Source organism: Oryctolagus cuniculus, chromosome 10 (genome assembly GCF_051225735.1).
Source record: "Oryctolagus cuniculus isolate XC-2025 breed Fujian yellow rabbit chromosome 10, ASM5122573v1, whole genome shotgun sequence".
Lineage (NCBI taxonomy): Eukaryota > Metazoa > Chordata > Mammalia > Lagomorpha > Leporidae > Oryctolagus > Oryctolagus cuniculus.
This window is the reverse complement of record NC_142876.1, coordinates 56967007-56987360: the sequence shown is the minus strand read 5'-3', so window position 1 is coordinate 56987360 and position 20354 is coordinate 56967007. Positions and strand designations below refer to the sequence as shown.

Below are 20354 nucleotides of genomic sequence, written 5' to 3'. Positions count from 1 at the left end.
TCAAAATGCCTGTAACAGCGTGGAGCCACAGATTCAATCAGGTGATCTCCCACGTTAGTGGCAGGGACTCAACTAATTGAGCCATCACTTGCTGCCTCCCGTAGTGCATCAGCAGGAAACTGGAAGGGAAAGCAGAGCCAGACTGGAATTCTGGGCACTCTGATGTCGGTACCCCAGTGTTTTAACCGCTAGGCCAAGTGCCTGCCTCCATCTGTTTTTTAACAGATTACAACTTGTTTACATTTTCAGAATCTTTTTCTTTGTATGCATTTTGCTACAATCCCTGGTGCTTTGAAATTCTGCAAAAATTTAGGATTATTCAAGATCTTATTAGTCCTTAAAGGGACCATTTAATTAGAGATGATCTCATCTAGTGCTTCTCAAACATCCCTGTCTTGGGATCACCTGGAAATCTTAAATGACAATGATTCAGTAAACCTGGACTGAGGCCTGAGGTTCTGTACGTAGAACAAATTCCCAGGTGATGCCAGAGCTGCTGTTAGTAAGGATCTATAACAACCACCATGTTTAACACATTTGGATAATGAAACAGACAATGGGATAAGCCCCAAACTACTAAGCCTACTAGTCACAAAAACCAGGAGTGGAACTTTCCAGTCTAGATCCAAATCCTGTGAGGTAATAAGATGACTTTCCATGTATATATGAATCTGATCAGCAGGTATTGATTCAGTGCTTACTATGTGTAAGACTGCTGAGCATGGTACCCAGAGGAGGTAGAACTTGAGATGGGTTTGGAAAAATGGGTTGAATTTGGATGAGCCAGTGGGAAAAGTGGCATGAATGTGTGAATACATTAGGTAGAGCTTGACAGAAAGTGAAGAAATGACTAGACTTCAGTGGAAGGTGAAGGAAGTAGTGGGAAGTAAGTTCGGATGAACAGATATTAACAGGAACCTTGAGAGTGCTATGAAATTCAAAAGCTGAAACATGTAAGTAAGGAGCCACTGTTAATTTTTTTTTAAAGCAGAAGGTGATATTTTAAAAAAGGTAGAAGGGAGAGTCTAGGATGAAGAAATCTCGCTAGGAAGCTTTTGCTAAATTTAGAGGATATGTATCATTCGGTGGCATTTGGAATAAGAATTACTGAAAGAAAAATTGGTATTTTTTTTCCGGGTATAAGTATTTTTTAGACTTATTTTTGATTAATGGTATGTTTTTCTCTTTTATACAAGCGATTTTGTTGAGGCGCTTCAGGTGTAGGGGCTTGAAGTTTGAGGCTAGTGAGATCCAACCTCTTGGGACAGGACAGAATCTGGTTTCACAGTGGCCCAAAACACTGTTTTTCAGTAAATAATCAAAAATCAAAATTCCAATTATTTGCCATTTTTATTTGTCTAGAAATCTACCAGAGAGGCCTTGAACAACAAAAATATCAAGCCATTGTTGAGTACTTTTGGCCAGTTACCTGGAAGGTAAGCATTATTACCTCGAAAAATTACTTACCTATCACTTTGTACTTAATCTGAACTATTTTTGAAACGAGGGTATCTTTTGTATCCGATAGTGAAAATGAAAAAAAATGTACCCTTGACCAGGCTTTCAGAGGTGTTCTTGAAGAAGAAATTGTAAGTATATTGTTCTTTATTCACTTAAAATTTTGCTAGCAAATTAATAAGCCATGTTATTTAAAAATGTTTTTTCTTAGATTGAATATTTGATTCTTTTTGTAGAGCTTGCTGCCTTGTGATAGTGATACAGGAATTTATATCCTAATTAAGAATTTTGGTAGCACAGGTGCAGTTCAAAGTTTTGGTTTAATAAAACAAGAAAAGGCAGTCTCTTTCACTTTGCTACATAAACAGTGACGCTTCAGATCATGGCGTGTAAGGTCTCATCAAGGACATTCAGCCTTAGAGGCTGGGATTCCAAGCCATCATTGTCCTGTGGCATCCTTCTTATCAGAAAGCATGCATAAATAACTGAGGCCTCTCCCACCTCAATAAAGAAATTAACCGTGAAAAATGTGATTTTTATTTACAATTAGTGGGACTTTTGAAAGAAAGGAAAAATTTCCAACAGTTTATTCTTGTTCAAGTAAAGGTCAGTGGCCAGAAAGCTAGATTCTCTTCTAATGGACACAATGCAGTGTTCTTTTCTCTCAGAAAAGTCCGGATCAGACAGGTTCCTTCCTTTTCTTCAGACATACATTCTATTTGTGAGACTTTGGACAAATTACTTTGCGTTTGTTTAATTTGTAAGAAGGGAACTACTATTTTACTGTTGTATAAAACAACACAATTGAACACTCAATAAATGCTGGTTTTTATAATTTTTTATAACCTAAGCACACTCCTTCACCCCCCATTAAAACCCTTTCTCACAGGTGTTGATTCCCTAGTACATTAATTCCACCAGCCTTGCCTTTATTTGATGCCATTAATTGAGTTAGGGTCTCAGCACTTCTGTGCTTCATTATCTTGCTAATGTAACCATTCTTCTTTTTTTTGTGTGTGTGTGGTTTTTTTTTTTTTTTTTTCTTTTTTTTTTTTTTGACAGGCAGAGTGGACAGTGAGAGAGAGAGTAACCATTCTTCTGAGATTATTGGGTTTTGAATTAGTCACCTGATTTTTACTTACTTGTCATACTTCTGCAGTTACTGATATGTTAATGTTCATTTTTTATATTTTATCGCAGAAAATAATGTTTACCTTCTGTAAGAAATATTTTTAACCTATATTTGTAAAAAGTTAATGTCAGGATGTTTTTGTCATTAACATGAACTGTTGCCCCTAAATCAAATTGTTTCTCCTCTGTAGATAAATCATTCGTCATGTGAAAACGTTTTAGCTATTATTTCTCTTGCTATTGGGGGAGTAACTGAAGGTAAGAATGTTTTGTTTTTTTTTTTTTAAGTAATCTTGGATATGACATGCTTTATTTAAAACTTTTTCTCTACCCATCTGATTTCATTCACTCTTCAGGCCATGAAGTTCTCCCAATCAAATTAGGTCATACTTATTTCTCATCACTATTACACAGTGCACATTTGGTGCTTGCATTTTTTCACTAGTTGTTTGATTCATTCAGTAAGCATTGAGCATCTACTGTGTGCCTAATACTGAGCTAAGAGTTGGAGAGTCAGTGATAAATAAAACGATCAACTCTCACCTGTAAGGACCTAGTGTCTAATGGAGGAAGCAAATGTATGAATATCTTAACTGTGTTGTAAATACTGTAGTTGAAGTGTGAATAAAATGTGTTTGAAGGCAATAGAGTAAAAGTGACTTTCTAAATCTCAGAATCTAGAGTAATCAGAAAAGCTCTAACAGAAGAGCTGGGATGTGAGGGATGAAAGGTTTATCAGACAGAGAAGGGAATGGCTATGCAAAGGCCAAGTTCAGCATAGCAAGAGGACTGTGGGGAGCAGGAGTGCTGTGGAAGTCAAGAGGAGAATGTTAGGGACCAGATTCTTCTGGATCTGAGACAATGAACTTAACAAGGCTCACACAGACAGTAAGTATGACAGCAAGGATGTATTATAAGAAAAAAGTGTGCTTAAGGGAGTAGAGATGGGCCAAAAGCCAGACCTCAAATTGAGGCTGAGACTTGAGACCCCAAATGTGAAAAATGTTGCATTTTTATAAGGGTGGTTATTGGGTAAGGGACCCTTTAGTGTGGCTTTGGAAACACCTGCTTTGTGAGTTGTTTGGTTATTACTGTATCTGTGCATACAGCTTGTAAGAGAAGGTTTTTTCAAACAAGCAGTTGGGCTTCTAAAATTTTTGGAGTTTCTTTGGTTGTTATTTATACAAACAGCCTCTAAGCTATGACTTTTGGCGTTTCTTTTTCTCAGCTTCCCCAATTAACCTTTAGGTGTCTCCTGCCTCAAGGGTGAGAGGAAAAAAGAGAATGGTGAGGAAAGAAGTAGGAGGGTGGAGTAAGGTCTGTTGTAAAAAGCTTGTGTGCTATACTAAGGGGCAGCTATGGGAAAATTGATTGGGAGAGGCTACTGGCAGGAAAACTAGACGGAGGTCTGTTAAAATGGGGCAGTGGTGTTGTGGGGCAGTTTTAAGAGACAGTAACTAAGGCACATAGTAAGTACACAGTGCCTAATGTTGTAGAAGCTCATTGGATATTTTCAGAGAGAAATGAGAAAAACGTTCAGCAACATTTCTCTTTAACCAGTTTGGGTAAGATACTTGATTAATTCAGATAATATATATGAAAAGTGCCTTTTTTTTGTTTGTTTATTTGGCAGGTAGAGTTATAGACAGTGAGAGGCAGACAGACAGAAAAGTCTTCTTTTCGTTGGTTCACTCCCCAAATGGCTGCTACGGCCAGCGCTGCGCCAATCCAAAGCCTCAAGCCAGGTGCTTCTTCCTGGTCTCCTATGTGGGTGCAGGGGCCCAAGCACTTGGGCCATCCTCCACTGCCCTCCTGGGCCACAGCAGAGAGCCGGCCTGGAAGAGGAACAACCGGGATTAGAACCCGGCGCCCATATGGGATGATGGCGCCAACCCCGAAAAGTGCCTTTTAATCTATAGTGTTACTCACCATTTTATTTTATACTTAATTCCTACTAAAATTTGATCACATATGGTAAAACTGGTCTCCCACTGAAGCTGCAAGCTGTTTTGTGAACTTAAGTTCATAAATTCTGACTGCATTTTTTAAAGATTTATTTATTTGGAAGTCAAGAGTTACAGAGAGGAGAGACAGATCTTCCATTTGCTAGTTCATGCCCCAAATGGCCGCAACAGCCAGGACTGGGCCAGGCTGAAGCCAGGAGCCAGGGGCTTCAATCTAGTCTCCACCATTTTCTGTTGCTTTCCCAGGTGCATTAACAGGGAGCTGAATTAGAAGTGGAGCAGCCAAGGCCAGCACCGCGGCTCACTAGGCTAATACTCCGCCTGCGGCGCCGACACACCGGATTCTAGTCCCGGTCGGGGCGCTGGATTTTGTCCCGGTTGCCCCTCTTCCAGGCCAGCTCTCTGCTGTAGCCAGGGAGTGCAGTGGAGGATGACCCAGGTCCTTGGGCCCTGCACCCCACGGGAGACCAGGAGAAATACCTGGCTCCTGGCCTCAGATCAGCACGGTGCGCCGGCCGCAGAGGGTGAACCAGGGGAAAAGGAAGACCTTTCTCTATGTCTCTATCTCACAGTCCACTCTGCCTGTCAAAAAAAAAAAAAAAAAAAAGAAAGAAAGAAAAAGAAAAAAGAAGTGGAGCAGCCAGGACTCAAACTCGTGCCCCTATGGGATGCCAGTGCTGGAGATGGATGCTTACCCTGCTGCACTACAGGGCTGGCCCCTTTAGATTTTTATACAAGCTGCATAATCATTCAATAAGCATAAAATGAATTCTACAATGCAGCATTCCTTGCCCAGTTCCTTTCAGTTTACAGTGTGTTTAGTTCATTGAGTACCTTGCTATATTACTGTTATAAAGGTGATGATGTTTTTGACACTTGAAGTTGTACAAAATCTACATTTAGAACTTTTACTTTAATTGAGAGATGAGAATTTGTGAACTTAAACTATAAAGACATGAACTTTGAGTTGGAAAGGTTCCTTCTTGGGAGAGACATGGGACATAATTTCAAATTGTTCATTTTTATTTTTAGGTTGAACTCAGCAGATGTTTATTATGCTTCTGTTTGGTGTCAGGCACTTCCTATAGTTAAAATATACAATAAGATCTACCCTTGAAAAGTTCACAGTCTGCATTGAAGAGATAATTAGAATATGCTAAATGCTACAGTAGGTTTATGTTAGCTGTGATTCCAAAGCATAGATAGGTGCTGTGCTCAAAGATAGCAGGAAGTTTTTTCAGATGGGCTGACATTTACTGTATGATTTGAAATTTACCCTGTGATAAAGAGGAGGAAGACACTTGAGGCAGAAATAGTGTTGTAGACAAAACAAAGTATGAGTGTAGCACAGTATTCAGGAACTGAGAGGGACATCCGGCTAAGGTTAAGGTAAGCAGAGGGATCATGGTGGAAGCTGGGATGCAGGTTGTGAGTTCTGGGGATCGTGCTGTAACTCATGGCTCCCAAATTTGCCAGCTCATCAGAATCACCAATGAGTTTCTATTTTTAAAGGCGATTCCCATGCCTTCGCTTAAGTCTACTGACTCAGGATGTTTTGCATGAAATGTAGAGAATTTCCTTCAGCTCTGTAATTATTAAATGTGCATAAAATGCCAGACTGTACTGTGACTACGGGCAAGGATTATGCCTCTCAAATATTTTGAATGCCAAAGATGTGGTATTAAAGAATCTCAGTGTTGTAAGGGACTTTAGAGGTCATCTAGTTCAATCTCATCTCTGGTCTTGTCTGCCTCCCTGCCATAATTTCACTTAACATAAGCAATTTTCCAGGTTACTATGGTTATCATAATCATTGTTTTTAATTGGCTTCATTATATTCTTTTAAATAACTCAGTGATGACAAAAACAGACTGTGAGCCAAACTGTCTGGACGTGTGTTCTAGCTCTACTACATAATTGCTCTGTAATTTTGGGCAAGTTATTTAACCTATGTGTCTGTTTTTCCCCATTCTACAAAATAAAGATAATGATAGGATGTACCTCATAGGAGTGTATGAATTAAATGTATAACTATATGTAAAGCACTTAGCAAACAAAAAGCACTAACTTCTGTAAATGTTCTAGATGTTACCAAGAATTAGATCATTTTTACTTAGTGTGCATATTGAAATTATGTAAGTGTCCCATTTTGGAAATTTCTGATTGCTTTTATGTTTTTTTCTAAAGTCTTATTATGATTGACAAAGTGCCTCATTTAAGATAATCTTCAGAATTCTTTTTCATAGTCTATTTACAGTTTTAAAAACTTTTAAATTGGCTTGTGCTCCACTTGAAGGTATTTGCACTGCATCTACACCTTTTGTATTATTGGGAGATGTTTTGGATTGTCTTCCTTTGGATCAATGTGACACAATATTCACTTTTGTGGAAAAAAATGTTGCTACTTGGAAATCAGTAAGTGCCTTGGTTTCTTTTCCTGCTGACATTTTTCTGTAGATCCAGAGTTCTAAAGGAAGATCTTTTGCTAATATTTCTAATATTGCTTATTACCAAAAAGTTTGTCACTGTGAAAGAATTATATACTGTGCTTTCTCAGTAGAACCAAATAAGAGCCATGCGTAGAGAAGAACTTCACATGCACATTTTGATTGAGTAGTAAAAATTAATTTAAAAATACATAATTTCACAAATTTAAACGAGCTACTTCATGTTTTCTTAAAAATCTGAAAATATTTCACTAAAAAACCACTGAAAACAAAAGTGGCTTGGTAGATTCTTGGTGTAAGTTAGTGTTCTTTAACATTTAACTTCCTATGACTTGTTGTCGAAGGGGTACAAGAATTCCTGAAAAATAATTTCTTTCTTGATTTCAGAATACATTTTATTCCGCTGGGAAAAACTATCTACTGCGTATGTGCAATGGTAAGTAATTCTATGATAAATTTTTTTTTTTTTTTTTTTTTTTTTTGACAGAGTGGACAGTGAGAGACAGAGAGAAAGGTCTTCCTTTGCCGTTGGTTCACCCTCCAATGGCCGCCGCGGTCGGTGCGCTGCGGCCGGCGCACCGCGCTGATCCGATGGCAGGAGCCAGGATCCAGGTGCTTTTCCTGGTCTCCCATGGGGTGCAGGGCCCAAGCACCTGGGCCATCCTCCACTGCACTCCCTGGCCACAGCAGAGAGCTACCCTGGAAGAGGGGCAACCAGGACAGTATCCGGCGCCCCGACTGGGACTAGAACCCGGTGTGCCGGTGCCGCAAGGTGGAGGATTAGCCTAGTGAGCCGCAGCGCCGGCCTGATAAATAATTGTTTTTAAAAATGTACATGGGGGAGGCCAGCACTGTGGCATAGCGGGTAAAGTCACCACCTGCAGTGTGGACATCCCATAAGGGTGCCATTTCAAGTTCTGGCTGCTCCACTTCCCATCCAGCTCTCTGCTATGGCCTGGGAAAGCAGTAGAGAATGGCCCAAGTCCTTGGGCCCCTGCACCCACACAGAAGACCCTGAAGGAGCTCCTGGCTCCTGGCTTCGGATCAGCATAGCTCTGGCCAGTGCAGCCAACTGGGGAGTGAACCAGCGGATGGACGACCTCTCTCTCTCTGTCTCTCTGCCTTTGCTTCTTTCTGTGTGTAACTCTGATTTTCAAGTATATAAATAACTCTTTAAAAAAATGTATATATGGAGGCCAGTGTTGCAGCACAGTGGGTTAAGCCACAGCTTGCGATTCCAGCATCCTGTATCAAAGTGCCAATTTGGATCTTGGTTGTTCCACTTCTGAATCAGCTTCCTTAGTGAGAATGTGCCTGGAAAACCAGCAGAAGATGGCCTACATGCTTCGGGCCCTTGCCACCTATGTGGGAGACCAGGGTGGCTGTTGCAGCTATTTGGGAAACCAGCAGATTAAAGAAATGTTTCCGTGGCTGTCCCTCTCTCACTCTGCCTTTCAAAAAAATTTTTTTAAATGTGGCCAGAAGATTAGGCAAATTAGTACCAGTGATAACATTATAAAGATAAAACAACATTTTTTTAAATACCTGATTTATTAAGAATGATTATTTACTTTCCTAAGAAAAATTAAACTGTTCAAGTTCTGAGATATAAAGCTAATGAAGCCGGCGCCACGGTTCACTAGGCTAATCCTCCACCTTGCGGCGCCCGCACACCGGGTTCTAGTCCCGGTTGGGGCGCCGGATTCTGTCCTGGTTGCCCCTCTTCCAGGCCAGCTCTCTGCTGTGGCCCGGGAGTGCAGTGGAGGATGGCCCAAGTGCTTGGGCCCTGCATCCAATGGGAGACCAGGAGAAACACCTGGCTCTTGGCTTCGGATCAGCGCGGTGCGCCGGCCGCGGCGGCCATTGGAGGGTGAACCAACAGCAAAGGGAGACCTTTCTGTCTGTCTCTCTCACTGTCCACTCTGCCTGTCAAAAAAAAAAAAAGAAAATTAGAAAAATTTAGTAAAGTTTTCTTATGCTGAACTTTTTTTTTTTTTAAGATTTTATTTATTTGAAAATCAGAGTTAGAGTTCTTCCATCTGCTGGTTCACTCCCCAAGTGGCTACAACAGCCGTGGCTTGAGCCAGGCCGAAGCCATGGAACCAAAAGCTTCAAATAGGTTTCCCATGTCAGTGGCAGGGATCCAAGCACTTCGGCCATCTTCTACTGCTTTTCCCAGGTCATTAGCAGGGAGCTGGGTTAGGAATGGAGCAGCCAAGACTTGAACCAGCACCAATATGGGATACCATCGAAACAGGCAGTGGCTTAACCTGCTACACTGCAACACTGGCCCCTGAATTTTTTATTTAAGGTGTTTTTTTGTTTGTTTATTTGAAAGGCAGAGTGACAGAGATGGAAAGAGACAGATAAAGAGATGTTCCATCTACTGGTTCACTCTCCATATGGCCACTTCAGCCAGATCAGGGCCAACCCAAAACCAATAGCCAGAAACTCCATCTGCATCTCATACATAGGTGGCAGAGACTAAGCTGCTTGACCCATCTTCCACTGCTTTCCCAAGCACATTAGAAAGGAGCCTGGGCAGCCAGCATTGTGGTATAGCAGGTAAAGCCACTGCCTGTGACGTTGACATCCCATGTGAGCACCAGTTCGTTTCTTAGCTGCTCCACTTTCAATCCAGCTCCCTGCTAATGGCCTGGGAAAAGCAGTAGAAGATGGCCCAAGCATTTGGGCCTCTGCACCTGGGAGATGGGATGAAGCTCCTGGCTTCAGCCTGACCATTGCCACCAACTGGGGAGTGAACCAGTGGTTGCAAGATCTCTCTCGGGCCGGCGCCTCGGCTCACTAGGCTAATCCTCTGCCTTGTGGCGCCGGCACACCGGGTTCTAATCCCGGTCGGGGCGCCGGATTCTGTCCTGGTTGCCCCTCTTCCAGGCCAGCTCTCTGCTGTGGCCAGGGAGTGCAGTGGAGGATGGCCCAGGTGCTTGGGCCCTGCACCCCATGGGAGACCAGGAAAAGCACCTGGCTCCTGCCTTCAGATCAGCGCGGTGCGCCGGCCGCAGCGCGCCGGCCGCGGCAGCCATTGGAGAGTGAACCAACGGCAAAGGAAGACCTTTCTGTCTGTCTCTCTGTCCACTCTGCCTGTCCAAAAAAAAAAAAAAAAAAAGATTCTCTCTCTCTCTTTCACTCTGATTTTGAAAATACGTACATAAATCTTTAAGAAAAAAAAAGGAGCTGGATAAGAAATAACAAATGGAGCAACTGAGAGACTCAGACCTGTACTGTGATAAGGGGTGCAGATGTTGCAGGCAGCAGCTTAACCTTCCATGCCACAACACTGGCCCCATGCTGAAATTTTTTTATTACTGCTTTTTAGTACTTTTATGTGGCAAATACTCCTGACAAACTCGTTAAGAAGCTTAGATGTAGTTTTAATAAATGTTGAATGATCTTTCCTCTGTAATGTTCGTTTCCATATATTGTTAGATCTCCTAAGAAGATTATCTAAATCGCAGAATACGGTCTTCTGTGGACGAATTCAACTCTTTTTGGCCAGGCTTTTTCCTCTATCTGAGAAATCAGGTAAGCTTTTATATACTAAATAAATTCTTTTCCACATTTCAATGGATTAAAATCTGTCATAATGAGGAAAATGGTCCTAAAAAGTTGAAAGTTATACAAAATAGCCACTTTATTTCCTTTTACTTATCCTAGAATATATTAGTTAATTCTGAAACAGAATCACTGATTCTTTAAGTTTAAAGTTCATTAATATGCAGCTGAGTTACTCTGAAATAATGTGGATGTGAACTATGAGGTCTGTTTTTCATTTCATAACATAAGCAAATTTTTCTGTTTTCATTTTTTCTCAATCACTGCTTTTTTAGCCATGTTTACCTCTTTTCATTTTTACAGATTTTTACTATTAAATGGAGTACTCCTAAGAAAAGCACATAATCAAATATGTACTGTAATTACTTAGCAGACACTTGTATAAACACTGTCTAGCCCCAGATATGGAATGTTGCCAATTTTCCAGAGCCTTCCTCTTCCCTAATTTGTTCAAATATGCCAGATTTTAATATCACTTTGCTTCACTTTTCCCTTTCTTAATATTGAGCTCATACTTCCATCTGTTGTGAAGATTAAAGTATGTGAAGAGCCATGTAGCAAGACCTATAGTATGTGAAGGAACTTTAAAACATTCATGCAATTAAACCAGACTGCATGTTTCTGTGAACTTTTTGAAGACCTGCCTTGTGTGTTAGTGGTAGTTTTGTTTTTGTTTTTTGTTTAATTTTTTTGACAGGCAGAGTGGACAGTGAGACAGAGAGAAAGATCTTCCTTTTGCCGTTGGTTCACCCTCCAATGGCTGCCTCGGCCGGCGCACCGCGCTGATCCGAAGCCAAGAGCCAGGTGTTTTTCCTGGTCTCCCATGCGGGTGCAGGGCCCAAGGACTTGGGCCATCCTCCACTGCACTCCCGGGCCACAGCAGAGAGGTGGACTGGAAGAGGGGCAACCGGGACTAGAACCCGGTGTGCCGGCGCCGCAGGCGGAGGATTAGCCTAGTGAGCCTCGGCGCCGGCCCTCCTTTATTCTTTTTTTTGTTTTGTTTTGTTTTTTGTTTTTTTGACAGGCAGAGTGGACAGTGAGAGAGAGAGACAGAGAGAAAGGTCTTACTTTGCCGTTGGTTCACCCTCCAATGGCCGCCACGGCTGGCGCGCTGCAGCCGGCGCACCACACTGATCCGATGGCAGGAGCCAGGTACTTCTCCTGGTCTCCCATGGGGTGCAGGGCCCAAGTACTTGGGCCATCCTCCACTGCACTCCCTGGCCACAGCAGAGAGCTGGCCTGGAAGAGGGGCAACCGGGACAGAATCCGGCGCCCCGACCAGGACTAGAACCCGGTGTGCCAGCGCCGCAAGGTGGAGGATTAGCCTAGTGAGCCGCGGCGCCGGCCCCCTCCTTTATTCTTAAAGAATGTTTTCAGCAGATAAAAGCTTTTGTGTTGATACCATATAGAGGAGTTAATCTCACCATAAATAATCTTTACTTTCTCTCTTCCATTAATCTATAGACAAACCAAAAATCTAACTTCTTTAAAGATAATCTGATTTTTTTTCTGTGCTTTTAAGATTTTATTTAGTTTTCTTAAGTTTTATGGTGATGTATCTGTGCATGAATTTCTTTTTATCATGTGGGCATCCTCAAACTGGATTAGTATTTTTAATTCAGTTGGCAAAAAATTTAACCATTTTCTTTCCAAATATTATGTATGCCTTTTTTCCCTCTTTCCAGATCTGCAGTTAAACATCCAGTATACCATCTCAGTGTGTCCTCTGTTTCTTAATTTATTACTGTTTATGTACTTTAATTTGTGTGTCTCTCTTCCTTATATTTTGGATAATTTCCTAAGAACTACTTTCCAGTTCACTGCTTTTCTCTTCAACTGTGAATAATCTAATCTGCCTCTAAATGAGTTAGTAATTTGTTATGTCTTTCATTGTACTTTACTGTGTTTCTTATTTCCAGGTTTTTTATTTGTCTGCTGTCAGTTTTTAGTTTCTTAATGCCTAATGATAGTTCAAGTTTATTTTTTTTAACATAGTCAGCTTTGTATTTTTATTGCCTTTATCTGATAGTTCCAATATCTTATGTTTCTGTGGGTCTGCTTCTACTGTTTGAACTATTTCTCACTCATGATGTCTTGTTATTGTTGAATGTTATTTTGTTGTTGTTGTTGATTTTGTTTTTTAAAGATTTATTTTATTTATTTGAAAGGAAGAGTTACAGAGAGAAATAGAGACAGAGAGAACTTCCGTCCACTAGTTCACTTCCCCAAATGGCCACAACAGCCCTGGCTGGGCTATACTGAAGCCAGGAGCTTCCTCCAGGTCTCCTATGTGAGTGCAGGAGTCCAAGTACTTAGGCCATCTGGGGCTGCTTTCCCAGGCCCATTAGCAGGAACTGGTGCCCATATGGGATGCCAGTATCACAAGCAGTGGATTAACTGGTATACCCCAATGCTGGCCCCTGAATGTTATTCTTGAGGGAATGATTTTGAGGCCTAGGTAGGATAGGTGACCTTTTTCCAGATAATGTTTTCATTTGGTTCTGCCAGGCACTGGCAGGATGCAGGGCTAATACCAATTCAGGTTACCTTAATCCAGCCCCATTGAGAGGCTTATGATTCCCTAGATAGTAGAGACGACTTTCTACTAGTCCACAGTTTGGCTCATCTGTTCTTGAGGGTATATAGCACCACAAGTTCCCAGCTTTGATAATGATTGGAAATTGGATTTGTCAAGATGATTGTATTTATCACCTTCTTTGGGTTCAGAGGTCTGCTTTTATCCTGGCAGCTTCAGAAAGCTACTAAAAGAGTAGCTCAGGTTTGCAGTTGATTCCTCCTGTGGCAGATGTCCTCAAGGCAAAAGCGGCTTTGAGTATTATTCATGCGTTATTTATCTTTCTGGACTTCCAAATTTTTGCTAGCTTTTCCTCATCATATTGTCAGTTCTTTCCTGTTTCTAAGAAAATCATTTTTCTGTTTCATTGCCTAAAACAATGCTCTGAACTTGATGTGTGTTCTGTAATTATTTACATATTAAAGTAATTTATTCAAATTTTTCATTGTCCTTAAAGGGTGGAAAGGTTAAAGAATAACCTTCTGTTACTGGAAATCTCACTTTTTTTTAATGGCTTTTTTTAAGCAACTTTATTGAGATGTAAATTCACATACTATACAGTTCACTCATTTAAAGTGTGCAGTTAATTGTTTTTTAGTATATTCATGGGATCATGCAACCATGACCACAGTCTAATTTTAGGACATTTTTCCCTCTAAAAGAAACTCCATACCTGTTGGCTGTCATTGTCCCCTTATTCCAAATTTTTCTTTCTCGCTTCAGCCCTAACCAACCCTTTTTTTTTTTTTAAAGATTTATTTATTTATTTGAAAGTCAGAGTTACAGAGAGGAGGAGAGGCAGAGAGAAAGAGAGAGGTCTTCCATCTTCTGGTTCACTCCCCAAATGGCCACAACAGCCGGAGCTACGCCAATCTGAAGCCAGGAGCCTGGAGCTTCTTCCGGGTCTCCCACACGGGTGCAGGGGCCCAAGGACTTGGGCCATCTTGTACTGCTTTCCCAGGCCATAGCAGAGAGTTGGATCAGAAGTGGAGCAGCTGGGACTCGAACCAGCTCATGTAGGATGCTGGCACTGCAGGCGGCAGCTTTACCCACTGCCCACAGCTCTGGCCCCAACCTAATCAACCATTAATCTACTTGTTTTATATGTATAGATTTCCCTATTCTGGGCATTTAATCTTAATGGAATAATACAATATGTGGTTGTTTTGTGAATGACTTCTTTGACTTCGTGTGTTTTCAAGGATGATCTTTGTTGTAGCCTGTATGAGTATTTGATTAGTTTGGTATGACCAAATAATAGTCTCCTAAGTGAATATTACCACATTTCATTTATCTGTTCATTGGATGATAGACATTTGGATCATTTCAGCTCTGACCATTGTAAGTAATACTGCTGTGAACACTCGTGTACAGGTTTTTGTATGCACAAGTATATTTTCATTTGTCTTAAGTATAATACTTAGAGTGGAATTGCTAGGATGTATGATAACTCTTAAGATTTTTTCTTGAAGCCGGCGCCGTGGCTCAATAGGCTAATCCTCCACCTTGCGGCGCCGGCACACCAGGTTCTAGTCCCGGTTGGGGCGCCGGATTCTGTCCCGGTTGCCCCTCTTCCAGGCCAGCTCTCTGCTGTGGCCAGGGAGTGCAGTGGAGGATGGCCCAGGTGCTTGGGCCCTGCACCCCATGGGAGACCAGGAAAAGCACCTGGATCCTGGCTCCTGCCATCGGATCAGCGCGGTGCGCCGGCTGCAGCGGCGGCCATTGGAGGGTGAACCAGCGGCAAAGGAAGACCTTTCCCTCTCTCTCTCTCTCACTGTCCACTCTGCCTGTCAAAAAAAGAAAAAAAAAAAAAGATTTTTTTCTTGAGTATATTTCTAACAGTTGAACTGTGGGATCATGTAGTAACACGGGAGGAACTACCAAACTTCCAAAGAAGCTACACTATTTTACAGTTCGCTCAGTAATTTGTGTGGGTTCTAGTTTCTCCACATTCCTGCTAAGGCTTATTATTATCTTTTTTTATTATATTCATCCTAATGGGTATGAAGTAGTATCCCATTGTGGTTTTAATTTACATTTTCCTAGTGATTAGTGAAGTTGAGCATCGTTTCATATTCTTAATGGCCATTTGTATGTCTTTCTTGAGGGAATGTCTGTTGACATCCTTTGCTTACTTTTAGAATCAGGTTGTCTTTTCACTGTTCAGTTTAAGTGTATTTTATAAATTCTGGATGCTAGACTTACCAGTTTTAACATTTGCAAATATTTCCCCCATTCTGTGGATTGTCTTCATTTTCTTCACACTGTTGTTTGTAGCACCAGAAAAATTTTAGATTTTGATGAAATTGTGTCTAATTTTTCCTTTTGTTACTTATGTTTTTGATGCCTTATCTTAAAAACCACTGCCTAATCCAAGAAAGCTTCATTGTGTTTTCTTTTAAGAGTTTTACTTCTTAGATTTAGGTTTGTGGTCCTTATTTGTTTGAGAGGCAGAGAGACCAAGACCTCCCATTCACTGAATAACTCCTTAAATGGCCATTCTGGCAGGGGCTGAGCAGAGACCAAAGCCAGAAGCTGTGTCAAGATACCTACCTATTTGAGTGATAGGAACCCAAAAATTTGAGCCTTCCCTAGTCTGCATAAGCAGGAAGCTGGAATCAGGAGCCAGAGGCAGATATCAAACCCAGGCACTCCATTAGTAAGGGATGCAGACACCTTAACTACTAAGCCAAACGCCCATTCCCATGCTACATTTTGAGTTAATTTTGCATGTAGTTTGGGGTTGAAATCTAGTTTCATTCTTTGCATGTAGATACCCAGTTGTCCCAGCACTCTTTGATGAAGAACTGTTCTTTTCCCCTTGAATTGACATCTCACCTGTAATGCCTTCAGAATTTCACGATCATGGACATTTTAGGGCCTTAGAGTTGATGCTTCCCGCCGTAAGCCTTTTTTGTTTGTTTAATCATCACTAACTTGGTATTGTTCAATCTTAGTTTCAATGTTATTTCCTCATTTAGGCTGTCCTTGAGTATCTAAATGTAAACTCATTATCATTACCTGATTTTAAATCTCTTATCATTTCACACTGTCTGGTATTCACTGTGTTTGTGTTGTTCACTCTGTATTCTCTGTACCAAAATAGTGACAGGCATCTAACTGCCATTTAAACATGTCATGAGGGACTGGTGTTTGGCCTAGCAGTTAAGATACCAGTTAAGGTGTCCATGTCGATCATTTGGAGTACCTCAGGTGAATTCCTGGCTCTGGTTCCTAATTCCAGCTTTATCCTAAGGCATACTCTAGTGGGGTTCCTGCCACTTACATAGGAGTCCTGGTTGCATTCTCGGCTCCCAGCTTTGGTCCCCTGGCCTTCACAGGCATTTAGGGAGTGAACCAACAGAGGAGAGGGTGTTCTCACTTGCTCTCTAGTGCTGTCTGCCTCTCAGGTACATAAAATAAATAATGTGTGATGATGAGGTAGAAATGTGAAATGAAGTGATGTAACATTAATCTGTGATTTTTTTTTTCTTTCTTTCTGGAAGTTGCTGGGTTTTAACTCCTTGGCATTCTTTTGTTCTTCCTAGTTGTCTCCAACTCCAACTCTGTTTTTGAAACATTTTATAGTTCTTTTTCAATGTATTGCATTTTTTACTTGGCACGATATAGTGAAAATACATTTTTCTTATCTTTAGTACCTGTTGAAAGACTAACAGTATATCACTAAAGATAGCTTTATATATATTTATATATTAATGTTATATTTTTAAATTTTATTTTTAGGGGTAGGGGCTTGGTGTCACAGTTAAGCCCCTGCTTGGGATGCCCACATCCCATATTAGAATCCTTGGTTTGAGTCTTCGCTACTCTGCTTCCCATTTAGAGTTCCTGCTGATGCACACCCTGGAAGGAAGCATATGATACCTCGATTACTCAGATTCCTTCCACCCAGTTAGGAGACTGAGACTGAGTTAAGGGCTCTCAGTTTCGGCCTGGCTCAGCCCAGGTTGTTACAGACATTTAGAGAGTAAACCAGCAGATGGAAGATCGATCCCGCTCTCTCGCTTTCACTCTTCCTCTCTCCTTCTCCCCCTCCCTCCCCACTTCTCTCTCCCTCTTTCTTTGTCACTCTACCCTTCAGAAAGTTATTTTTTAATTGTAACCACTACTCTAACAAACTAGATTGGAATTTAGGTATATTTTCTTAAAGTCTTTTAACTTTTTTTTCTCCTTTTCTTCCCCCCTTAACACTTCGCAGATCTTTAACATTGACTGCAGTATACTCTAAGATCAAGAAAGAGCCATTTTATATGTAATTTATCCATTAAATGTTTTGTACACTGTGACTGAGATTTTGAACTCTCAATGAAAATCTAGAATTATAGCATGTGCTATATTAAGTAATAGAAAATAGCGGTATTTTATGTAGCCAGTATGGACTGGTTAGCCAAACAAGCTCGTTTACTCTCTCAATGTCTTGATGTAGCAGCCTAGCTTTTTTTTTTTTTTTTTTTTTTTTTAAAGAACTTTTGAAATAGTTTCAGACTTAAAGAAAAATTGTGAAGATAGGCCGGCGCCGTGGCTCACTAGGCTAATCCTCCGCCTAGCGGCGCCGGCACACCGGGTTCTAGTCCCGGTCAGGGCGCCGGATTCTGTCCCGGTTGCCCCTCTTCCAGGCCAGCCCTCTGCTGTGGCCAGGGAGTGCAGTGGAGGATGGCCCAGGTGCTTGGGCCCTGCACCCCATGGGAGACCAGGAAAAGCACCTGGCTTCTGGCTCCTGCCATCGGATCAGCGCGGTGCGCTGGCCGCAGCGCGCTGGCCGCGGCGGCCATTGGAGGGTGAACCAACGGCAAAAGGAAGACCTTTCTCTCTGTCTCTCTCTCTCACTGTCCACTCTGCCTGTCAAAAAAAAAAAAAAAATACCTTAGGCAAGCTCGCTTAATAATTAAAGAGATTTATTTTAGCTCACAATTCTGAAGGTTCAGAGTCCAAGTAACATGATGCAGGCTTTGACCCTTGCAGGGCTCCATGGTAGATTAAAGGACCTTGTGGTAAACCATGGAGGAGAGTAGTTGACCCCAAACTCAGGCTTTTACAACAACCAACTCCTGAGAATGCTTTCTGAGGGCACATTCCCAGTGAACTAAGGATCATCTAAAGATTCTACCACCTGGGGACCAGGCCTTTACCACAGGGACCTCTGGGAAATATTTAACATTCAAGGCATAGCAGAGGGGCACGCTTTTGTCACAGCAGTTAGGATGCTGCTTAGGACAGCTACATCCCATATCAGAATACCTGGGTTTCAGTCCTAGTTCCTCTTCTGATTCCAGCTTCCTAATACACACTCTGGGAGGCAGTCGATGGCTCCAGTACTTGGGTCCTTGCCACCTACGTGGGTGACCTAGATTGAGTTCCTAGCCCCTGGTTTGGGGCTGTTACAAACATATGGGAGTGAACCAGCAGATGGAATATCTGTCTCCATCCCTCTCACACTGCCTGTCTTTCAGATAACTTTAAATAAATAGATAGTAAACAAACCATAGCAAAAAGTTCTTTGATTTTCCTGGAGTGAGAAGACTATCCAGGCAGATCTTTTATTTTCCCTACTGTTAGAATCATCCAGTTTTCTAACCCTAACCCTAACCCTAACCCTAACCCTAACCCTAACCCTAACCCTAACCCTAGAATTTCTTTGTTTTGTTTTTTAAAGAATGATAGTTGAAACCAAGATCTAGGCCTTAAAGTGCTCAGTGCTTCTAGAATATCACTGCTTCTGGGCTCCCTCAGTAAACAACTAGGAGGCCAGCGCCACGGCTCACTAGGCTAATCCTGCACCTGTGGCGCTGGCACACCGGGTTCTAGTCCTGGTTGGGTTGCCGGATTCTGTCCCTGTTGCTCCTCTTCCAGTCCGCCTCTCTGCTGTGGCCCGGGAGTGCAGTGGAAGATGGCCCAAGTCCTTGGGCCCTGCACCCACATGGGAGACCAGGAGGAAGCACCTGGCTCCTGGCTTCAGATCAGCGCAGCATGCGGGCCATAGTGGCCACTTGGGGGGTGAACCAATGGAAAAGGAAGACCTTTCTCTCTGTCTCTCTCTCTCACTGTCTAACTCTGCCTGTCCAAAAAAAAAAAAAAAAGTAAACAACTAGGAAAGATGTGTATATATATACTAACCCATGTACATATTTATATTTCCGTATCTATATAGATTTTATAAATGAACATCAGCAAAAACTGTAAGAGCATACAGATACCTCTGAGTTTTATCCAGCACTAGTAGACTTGTTTATTTATTTATTTATTTTTTGACAGGCAGAGTTAGAGAGAAAGGTCTTCCTTTTCTGTTGCTTCACCCCCCAAAATGGCCGCAACAGCCAACGCGCTGCGCCTGTCCAAAGCCAGGAGCCAGGTACTTCTCCTGGTCTCCCATGTGGGTGCAGGGCCCAAGCACTTGGGCCATCCTCCACTGCCTTCCCAGGCCACAGCAGAGAGCTGGACTGGAAGAGGAGCAACCAGGACTAGAACCCAGGGTGCCAGCACCACAGGCAGAGGATTAGCCAAGTGAGCCATGGCGCCAGCCGACTTGCTTATTTTAATGTCTTTCAGTGACCTGGTTCTCATTAACTATATCTAACTTATTTTTTAAAACACCCTCTATTTTTGATAAGTATAATTTATATTTGTGCTTTAGCAAAATTTTTTTTTTTTTTTTTTTTTTTGACAGGCAGAGTTGACAGAGAGAGAGAGAAAGGTCTTCCTTTTGCCATTGGTTCGCCCTCCAATGGCCGCCATGGCTAGCGTGCTGCGGCCGGTGCACCACGCTGAAACGAAGGCAGGAGCCAGGTACTTATCCTGGTCTCCCGTGGGGTGCAGGGCCCAAGCACTTGGGCCATCCTCCACTGCACTCCCGGGCCACAGCAGAGAGCTGGCCTGGAAGAGGGGCAACCGGGACAGAATCCGGCGCCCTGACCGGGACTAGAACCCGGTGTGCTGGCACCACAAGGTGGAGGATTCGCCTAGTAAGCCACGGCGCTGGCACTTTAGCAAATTTAAGTTACTCCTTACTGCATCATGTAGAATTGTTCTTAACTAATTATGAATAACAAGGATCAACTATTTGTTACATAATGTAAATAGAATACTGTGCATTCTAAAGGCATATTTAAGGCATATTTAAGACATAAAACTATTTGGAAATCAAGTGCAGAATGACTTCTTACTTGGTCTTTTGTTTAGTTACGGATT

The 20354-nt window shown here is 42.0% G+C and overlaps 1 protein-coding gene across 13 annotated transcripts in view; it reads left to right on the top strand.

Annotated features, from left to right (window-relative positions):
- The window catches only part of THOC1 (THO complex subunit 1), a 56835-nt gene that overhangs the window by 1101 nt on the left and 35380 nt on the right, over nt 1-20354 (top strand). For 10 of the 13 annotated variants that reach the window (XR_016214620.1, XR_016214619.1, XR_016214621.1 and 7 more), the window contains 6 exons: nt 1363-1436; nt 1529-1589; nt 2781-2847; nt 6850-6968; nt 7388-7436; nt 10448-10543. Coding sequence is in view for 9 of the 13 variants with exons in the window: in XM_002713446.5 (XP_002713492.1) it covers nt 1363-1436; nt 1529-1589; nt 2781-2847; nt 6850-6968; nt 7388-7436; nt 10448-10543 (466 nt within the window). In the remaining 4 variants the exon portion in view is untranslated. The other 3 variants (XM_089305862.1, XM_089305867.1, XM_089305868.1) reach the window with 3 other exon arrangements.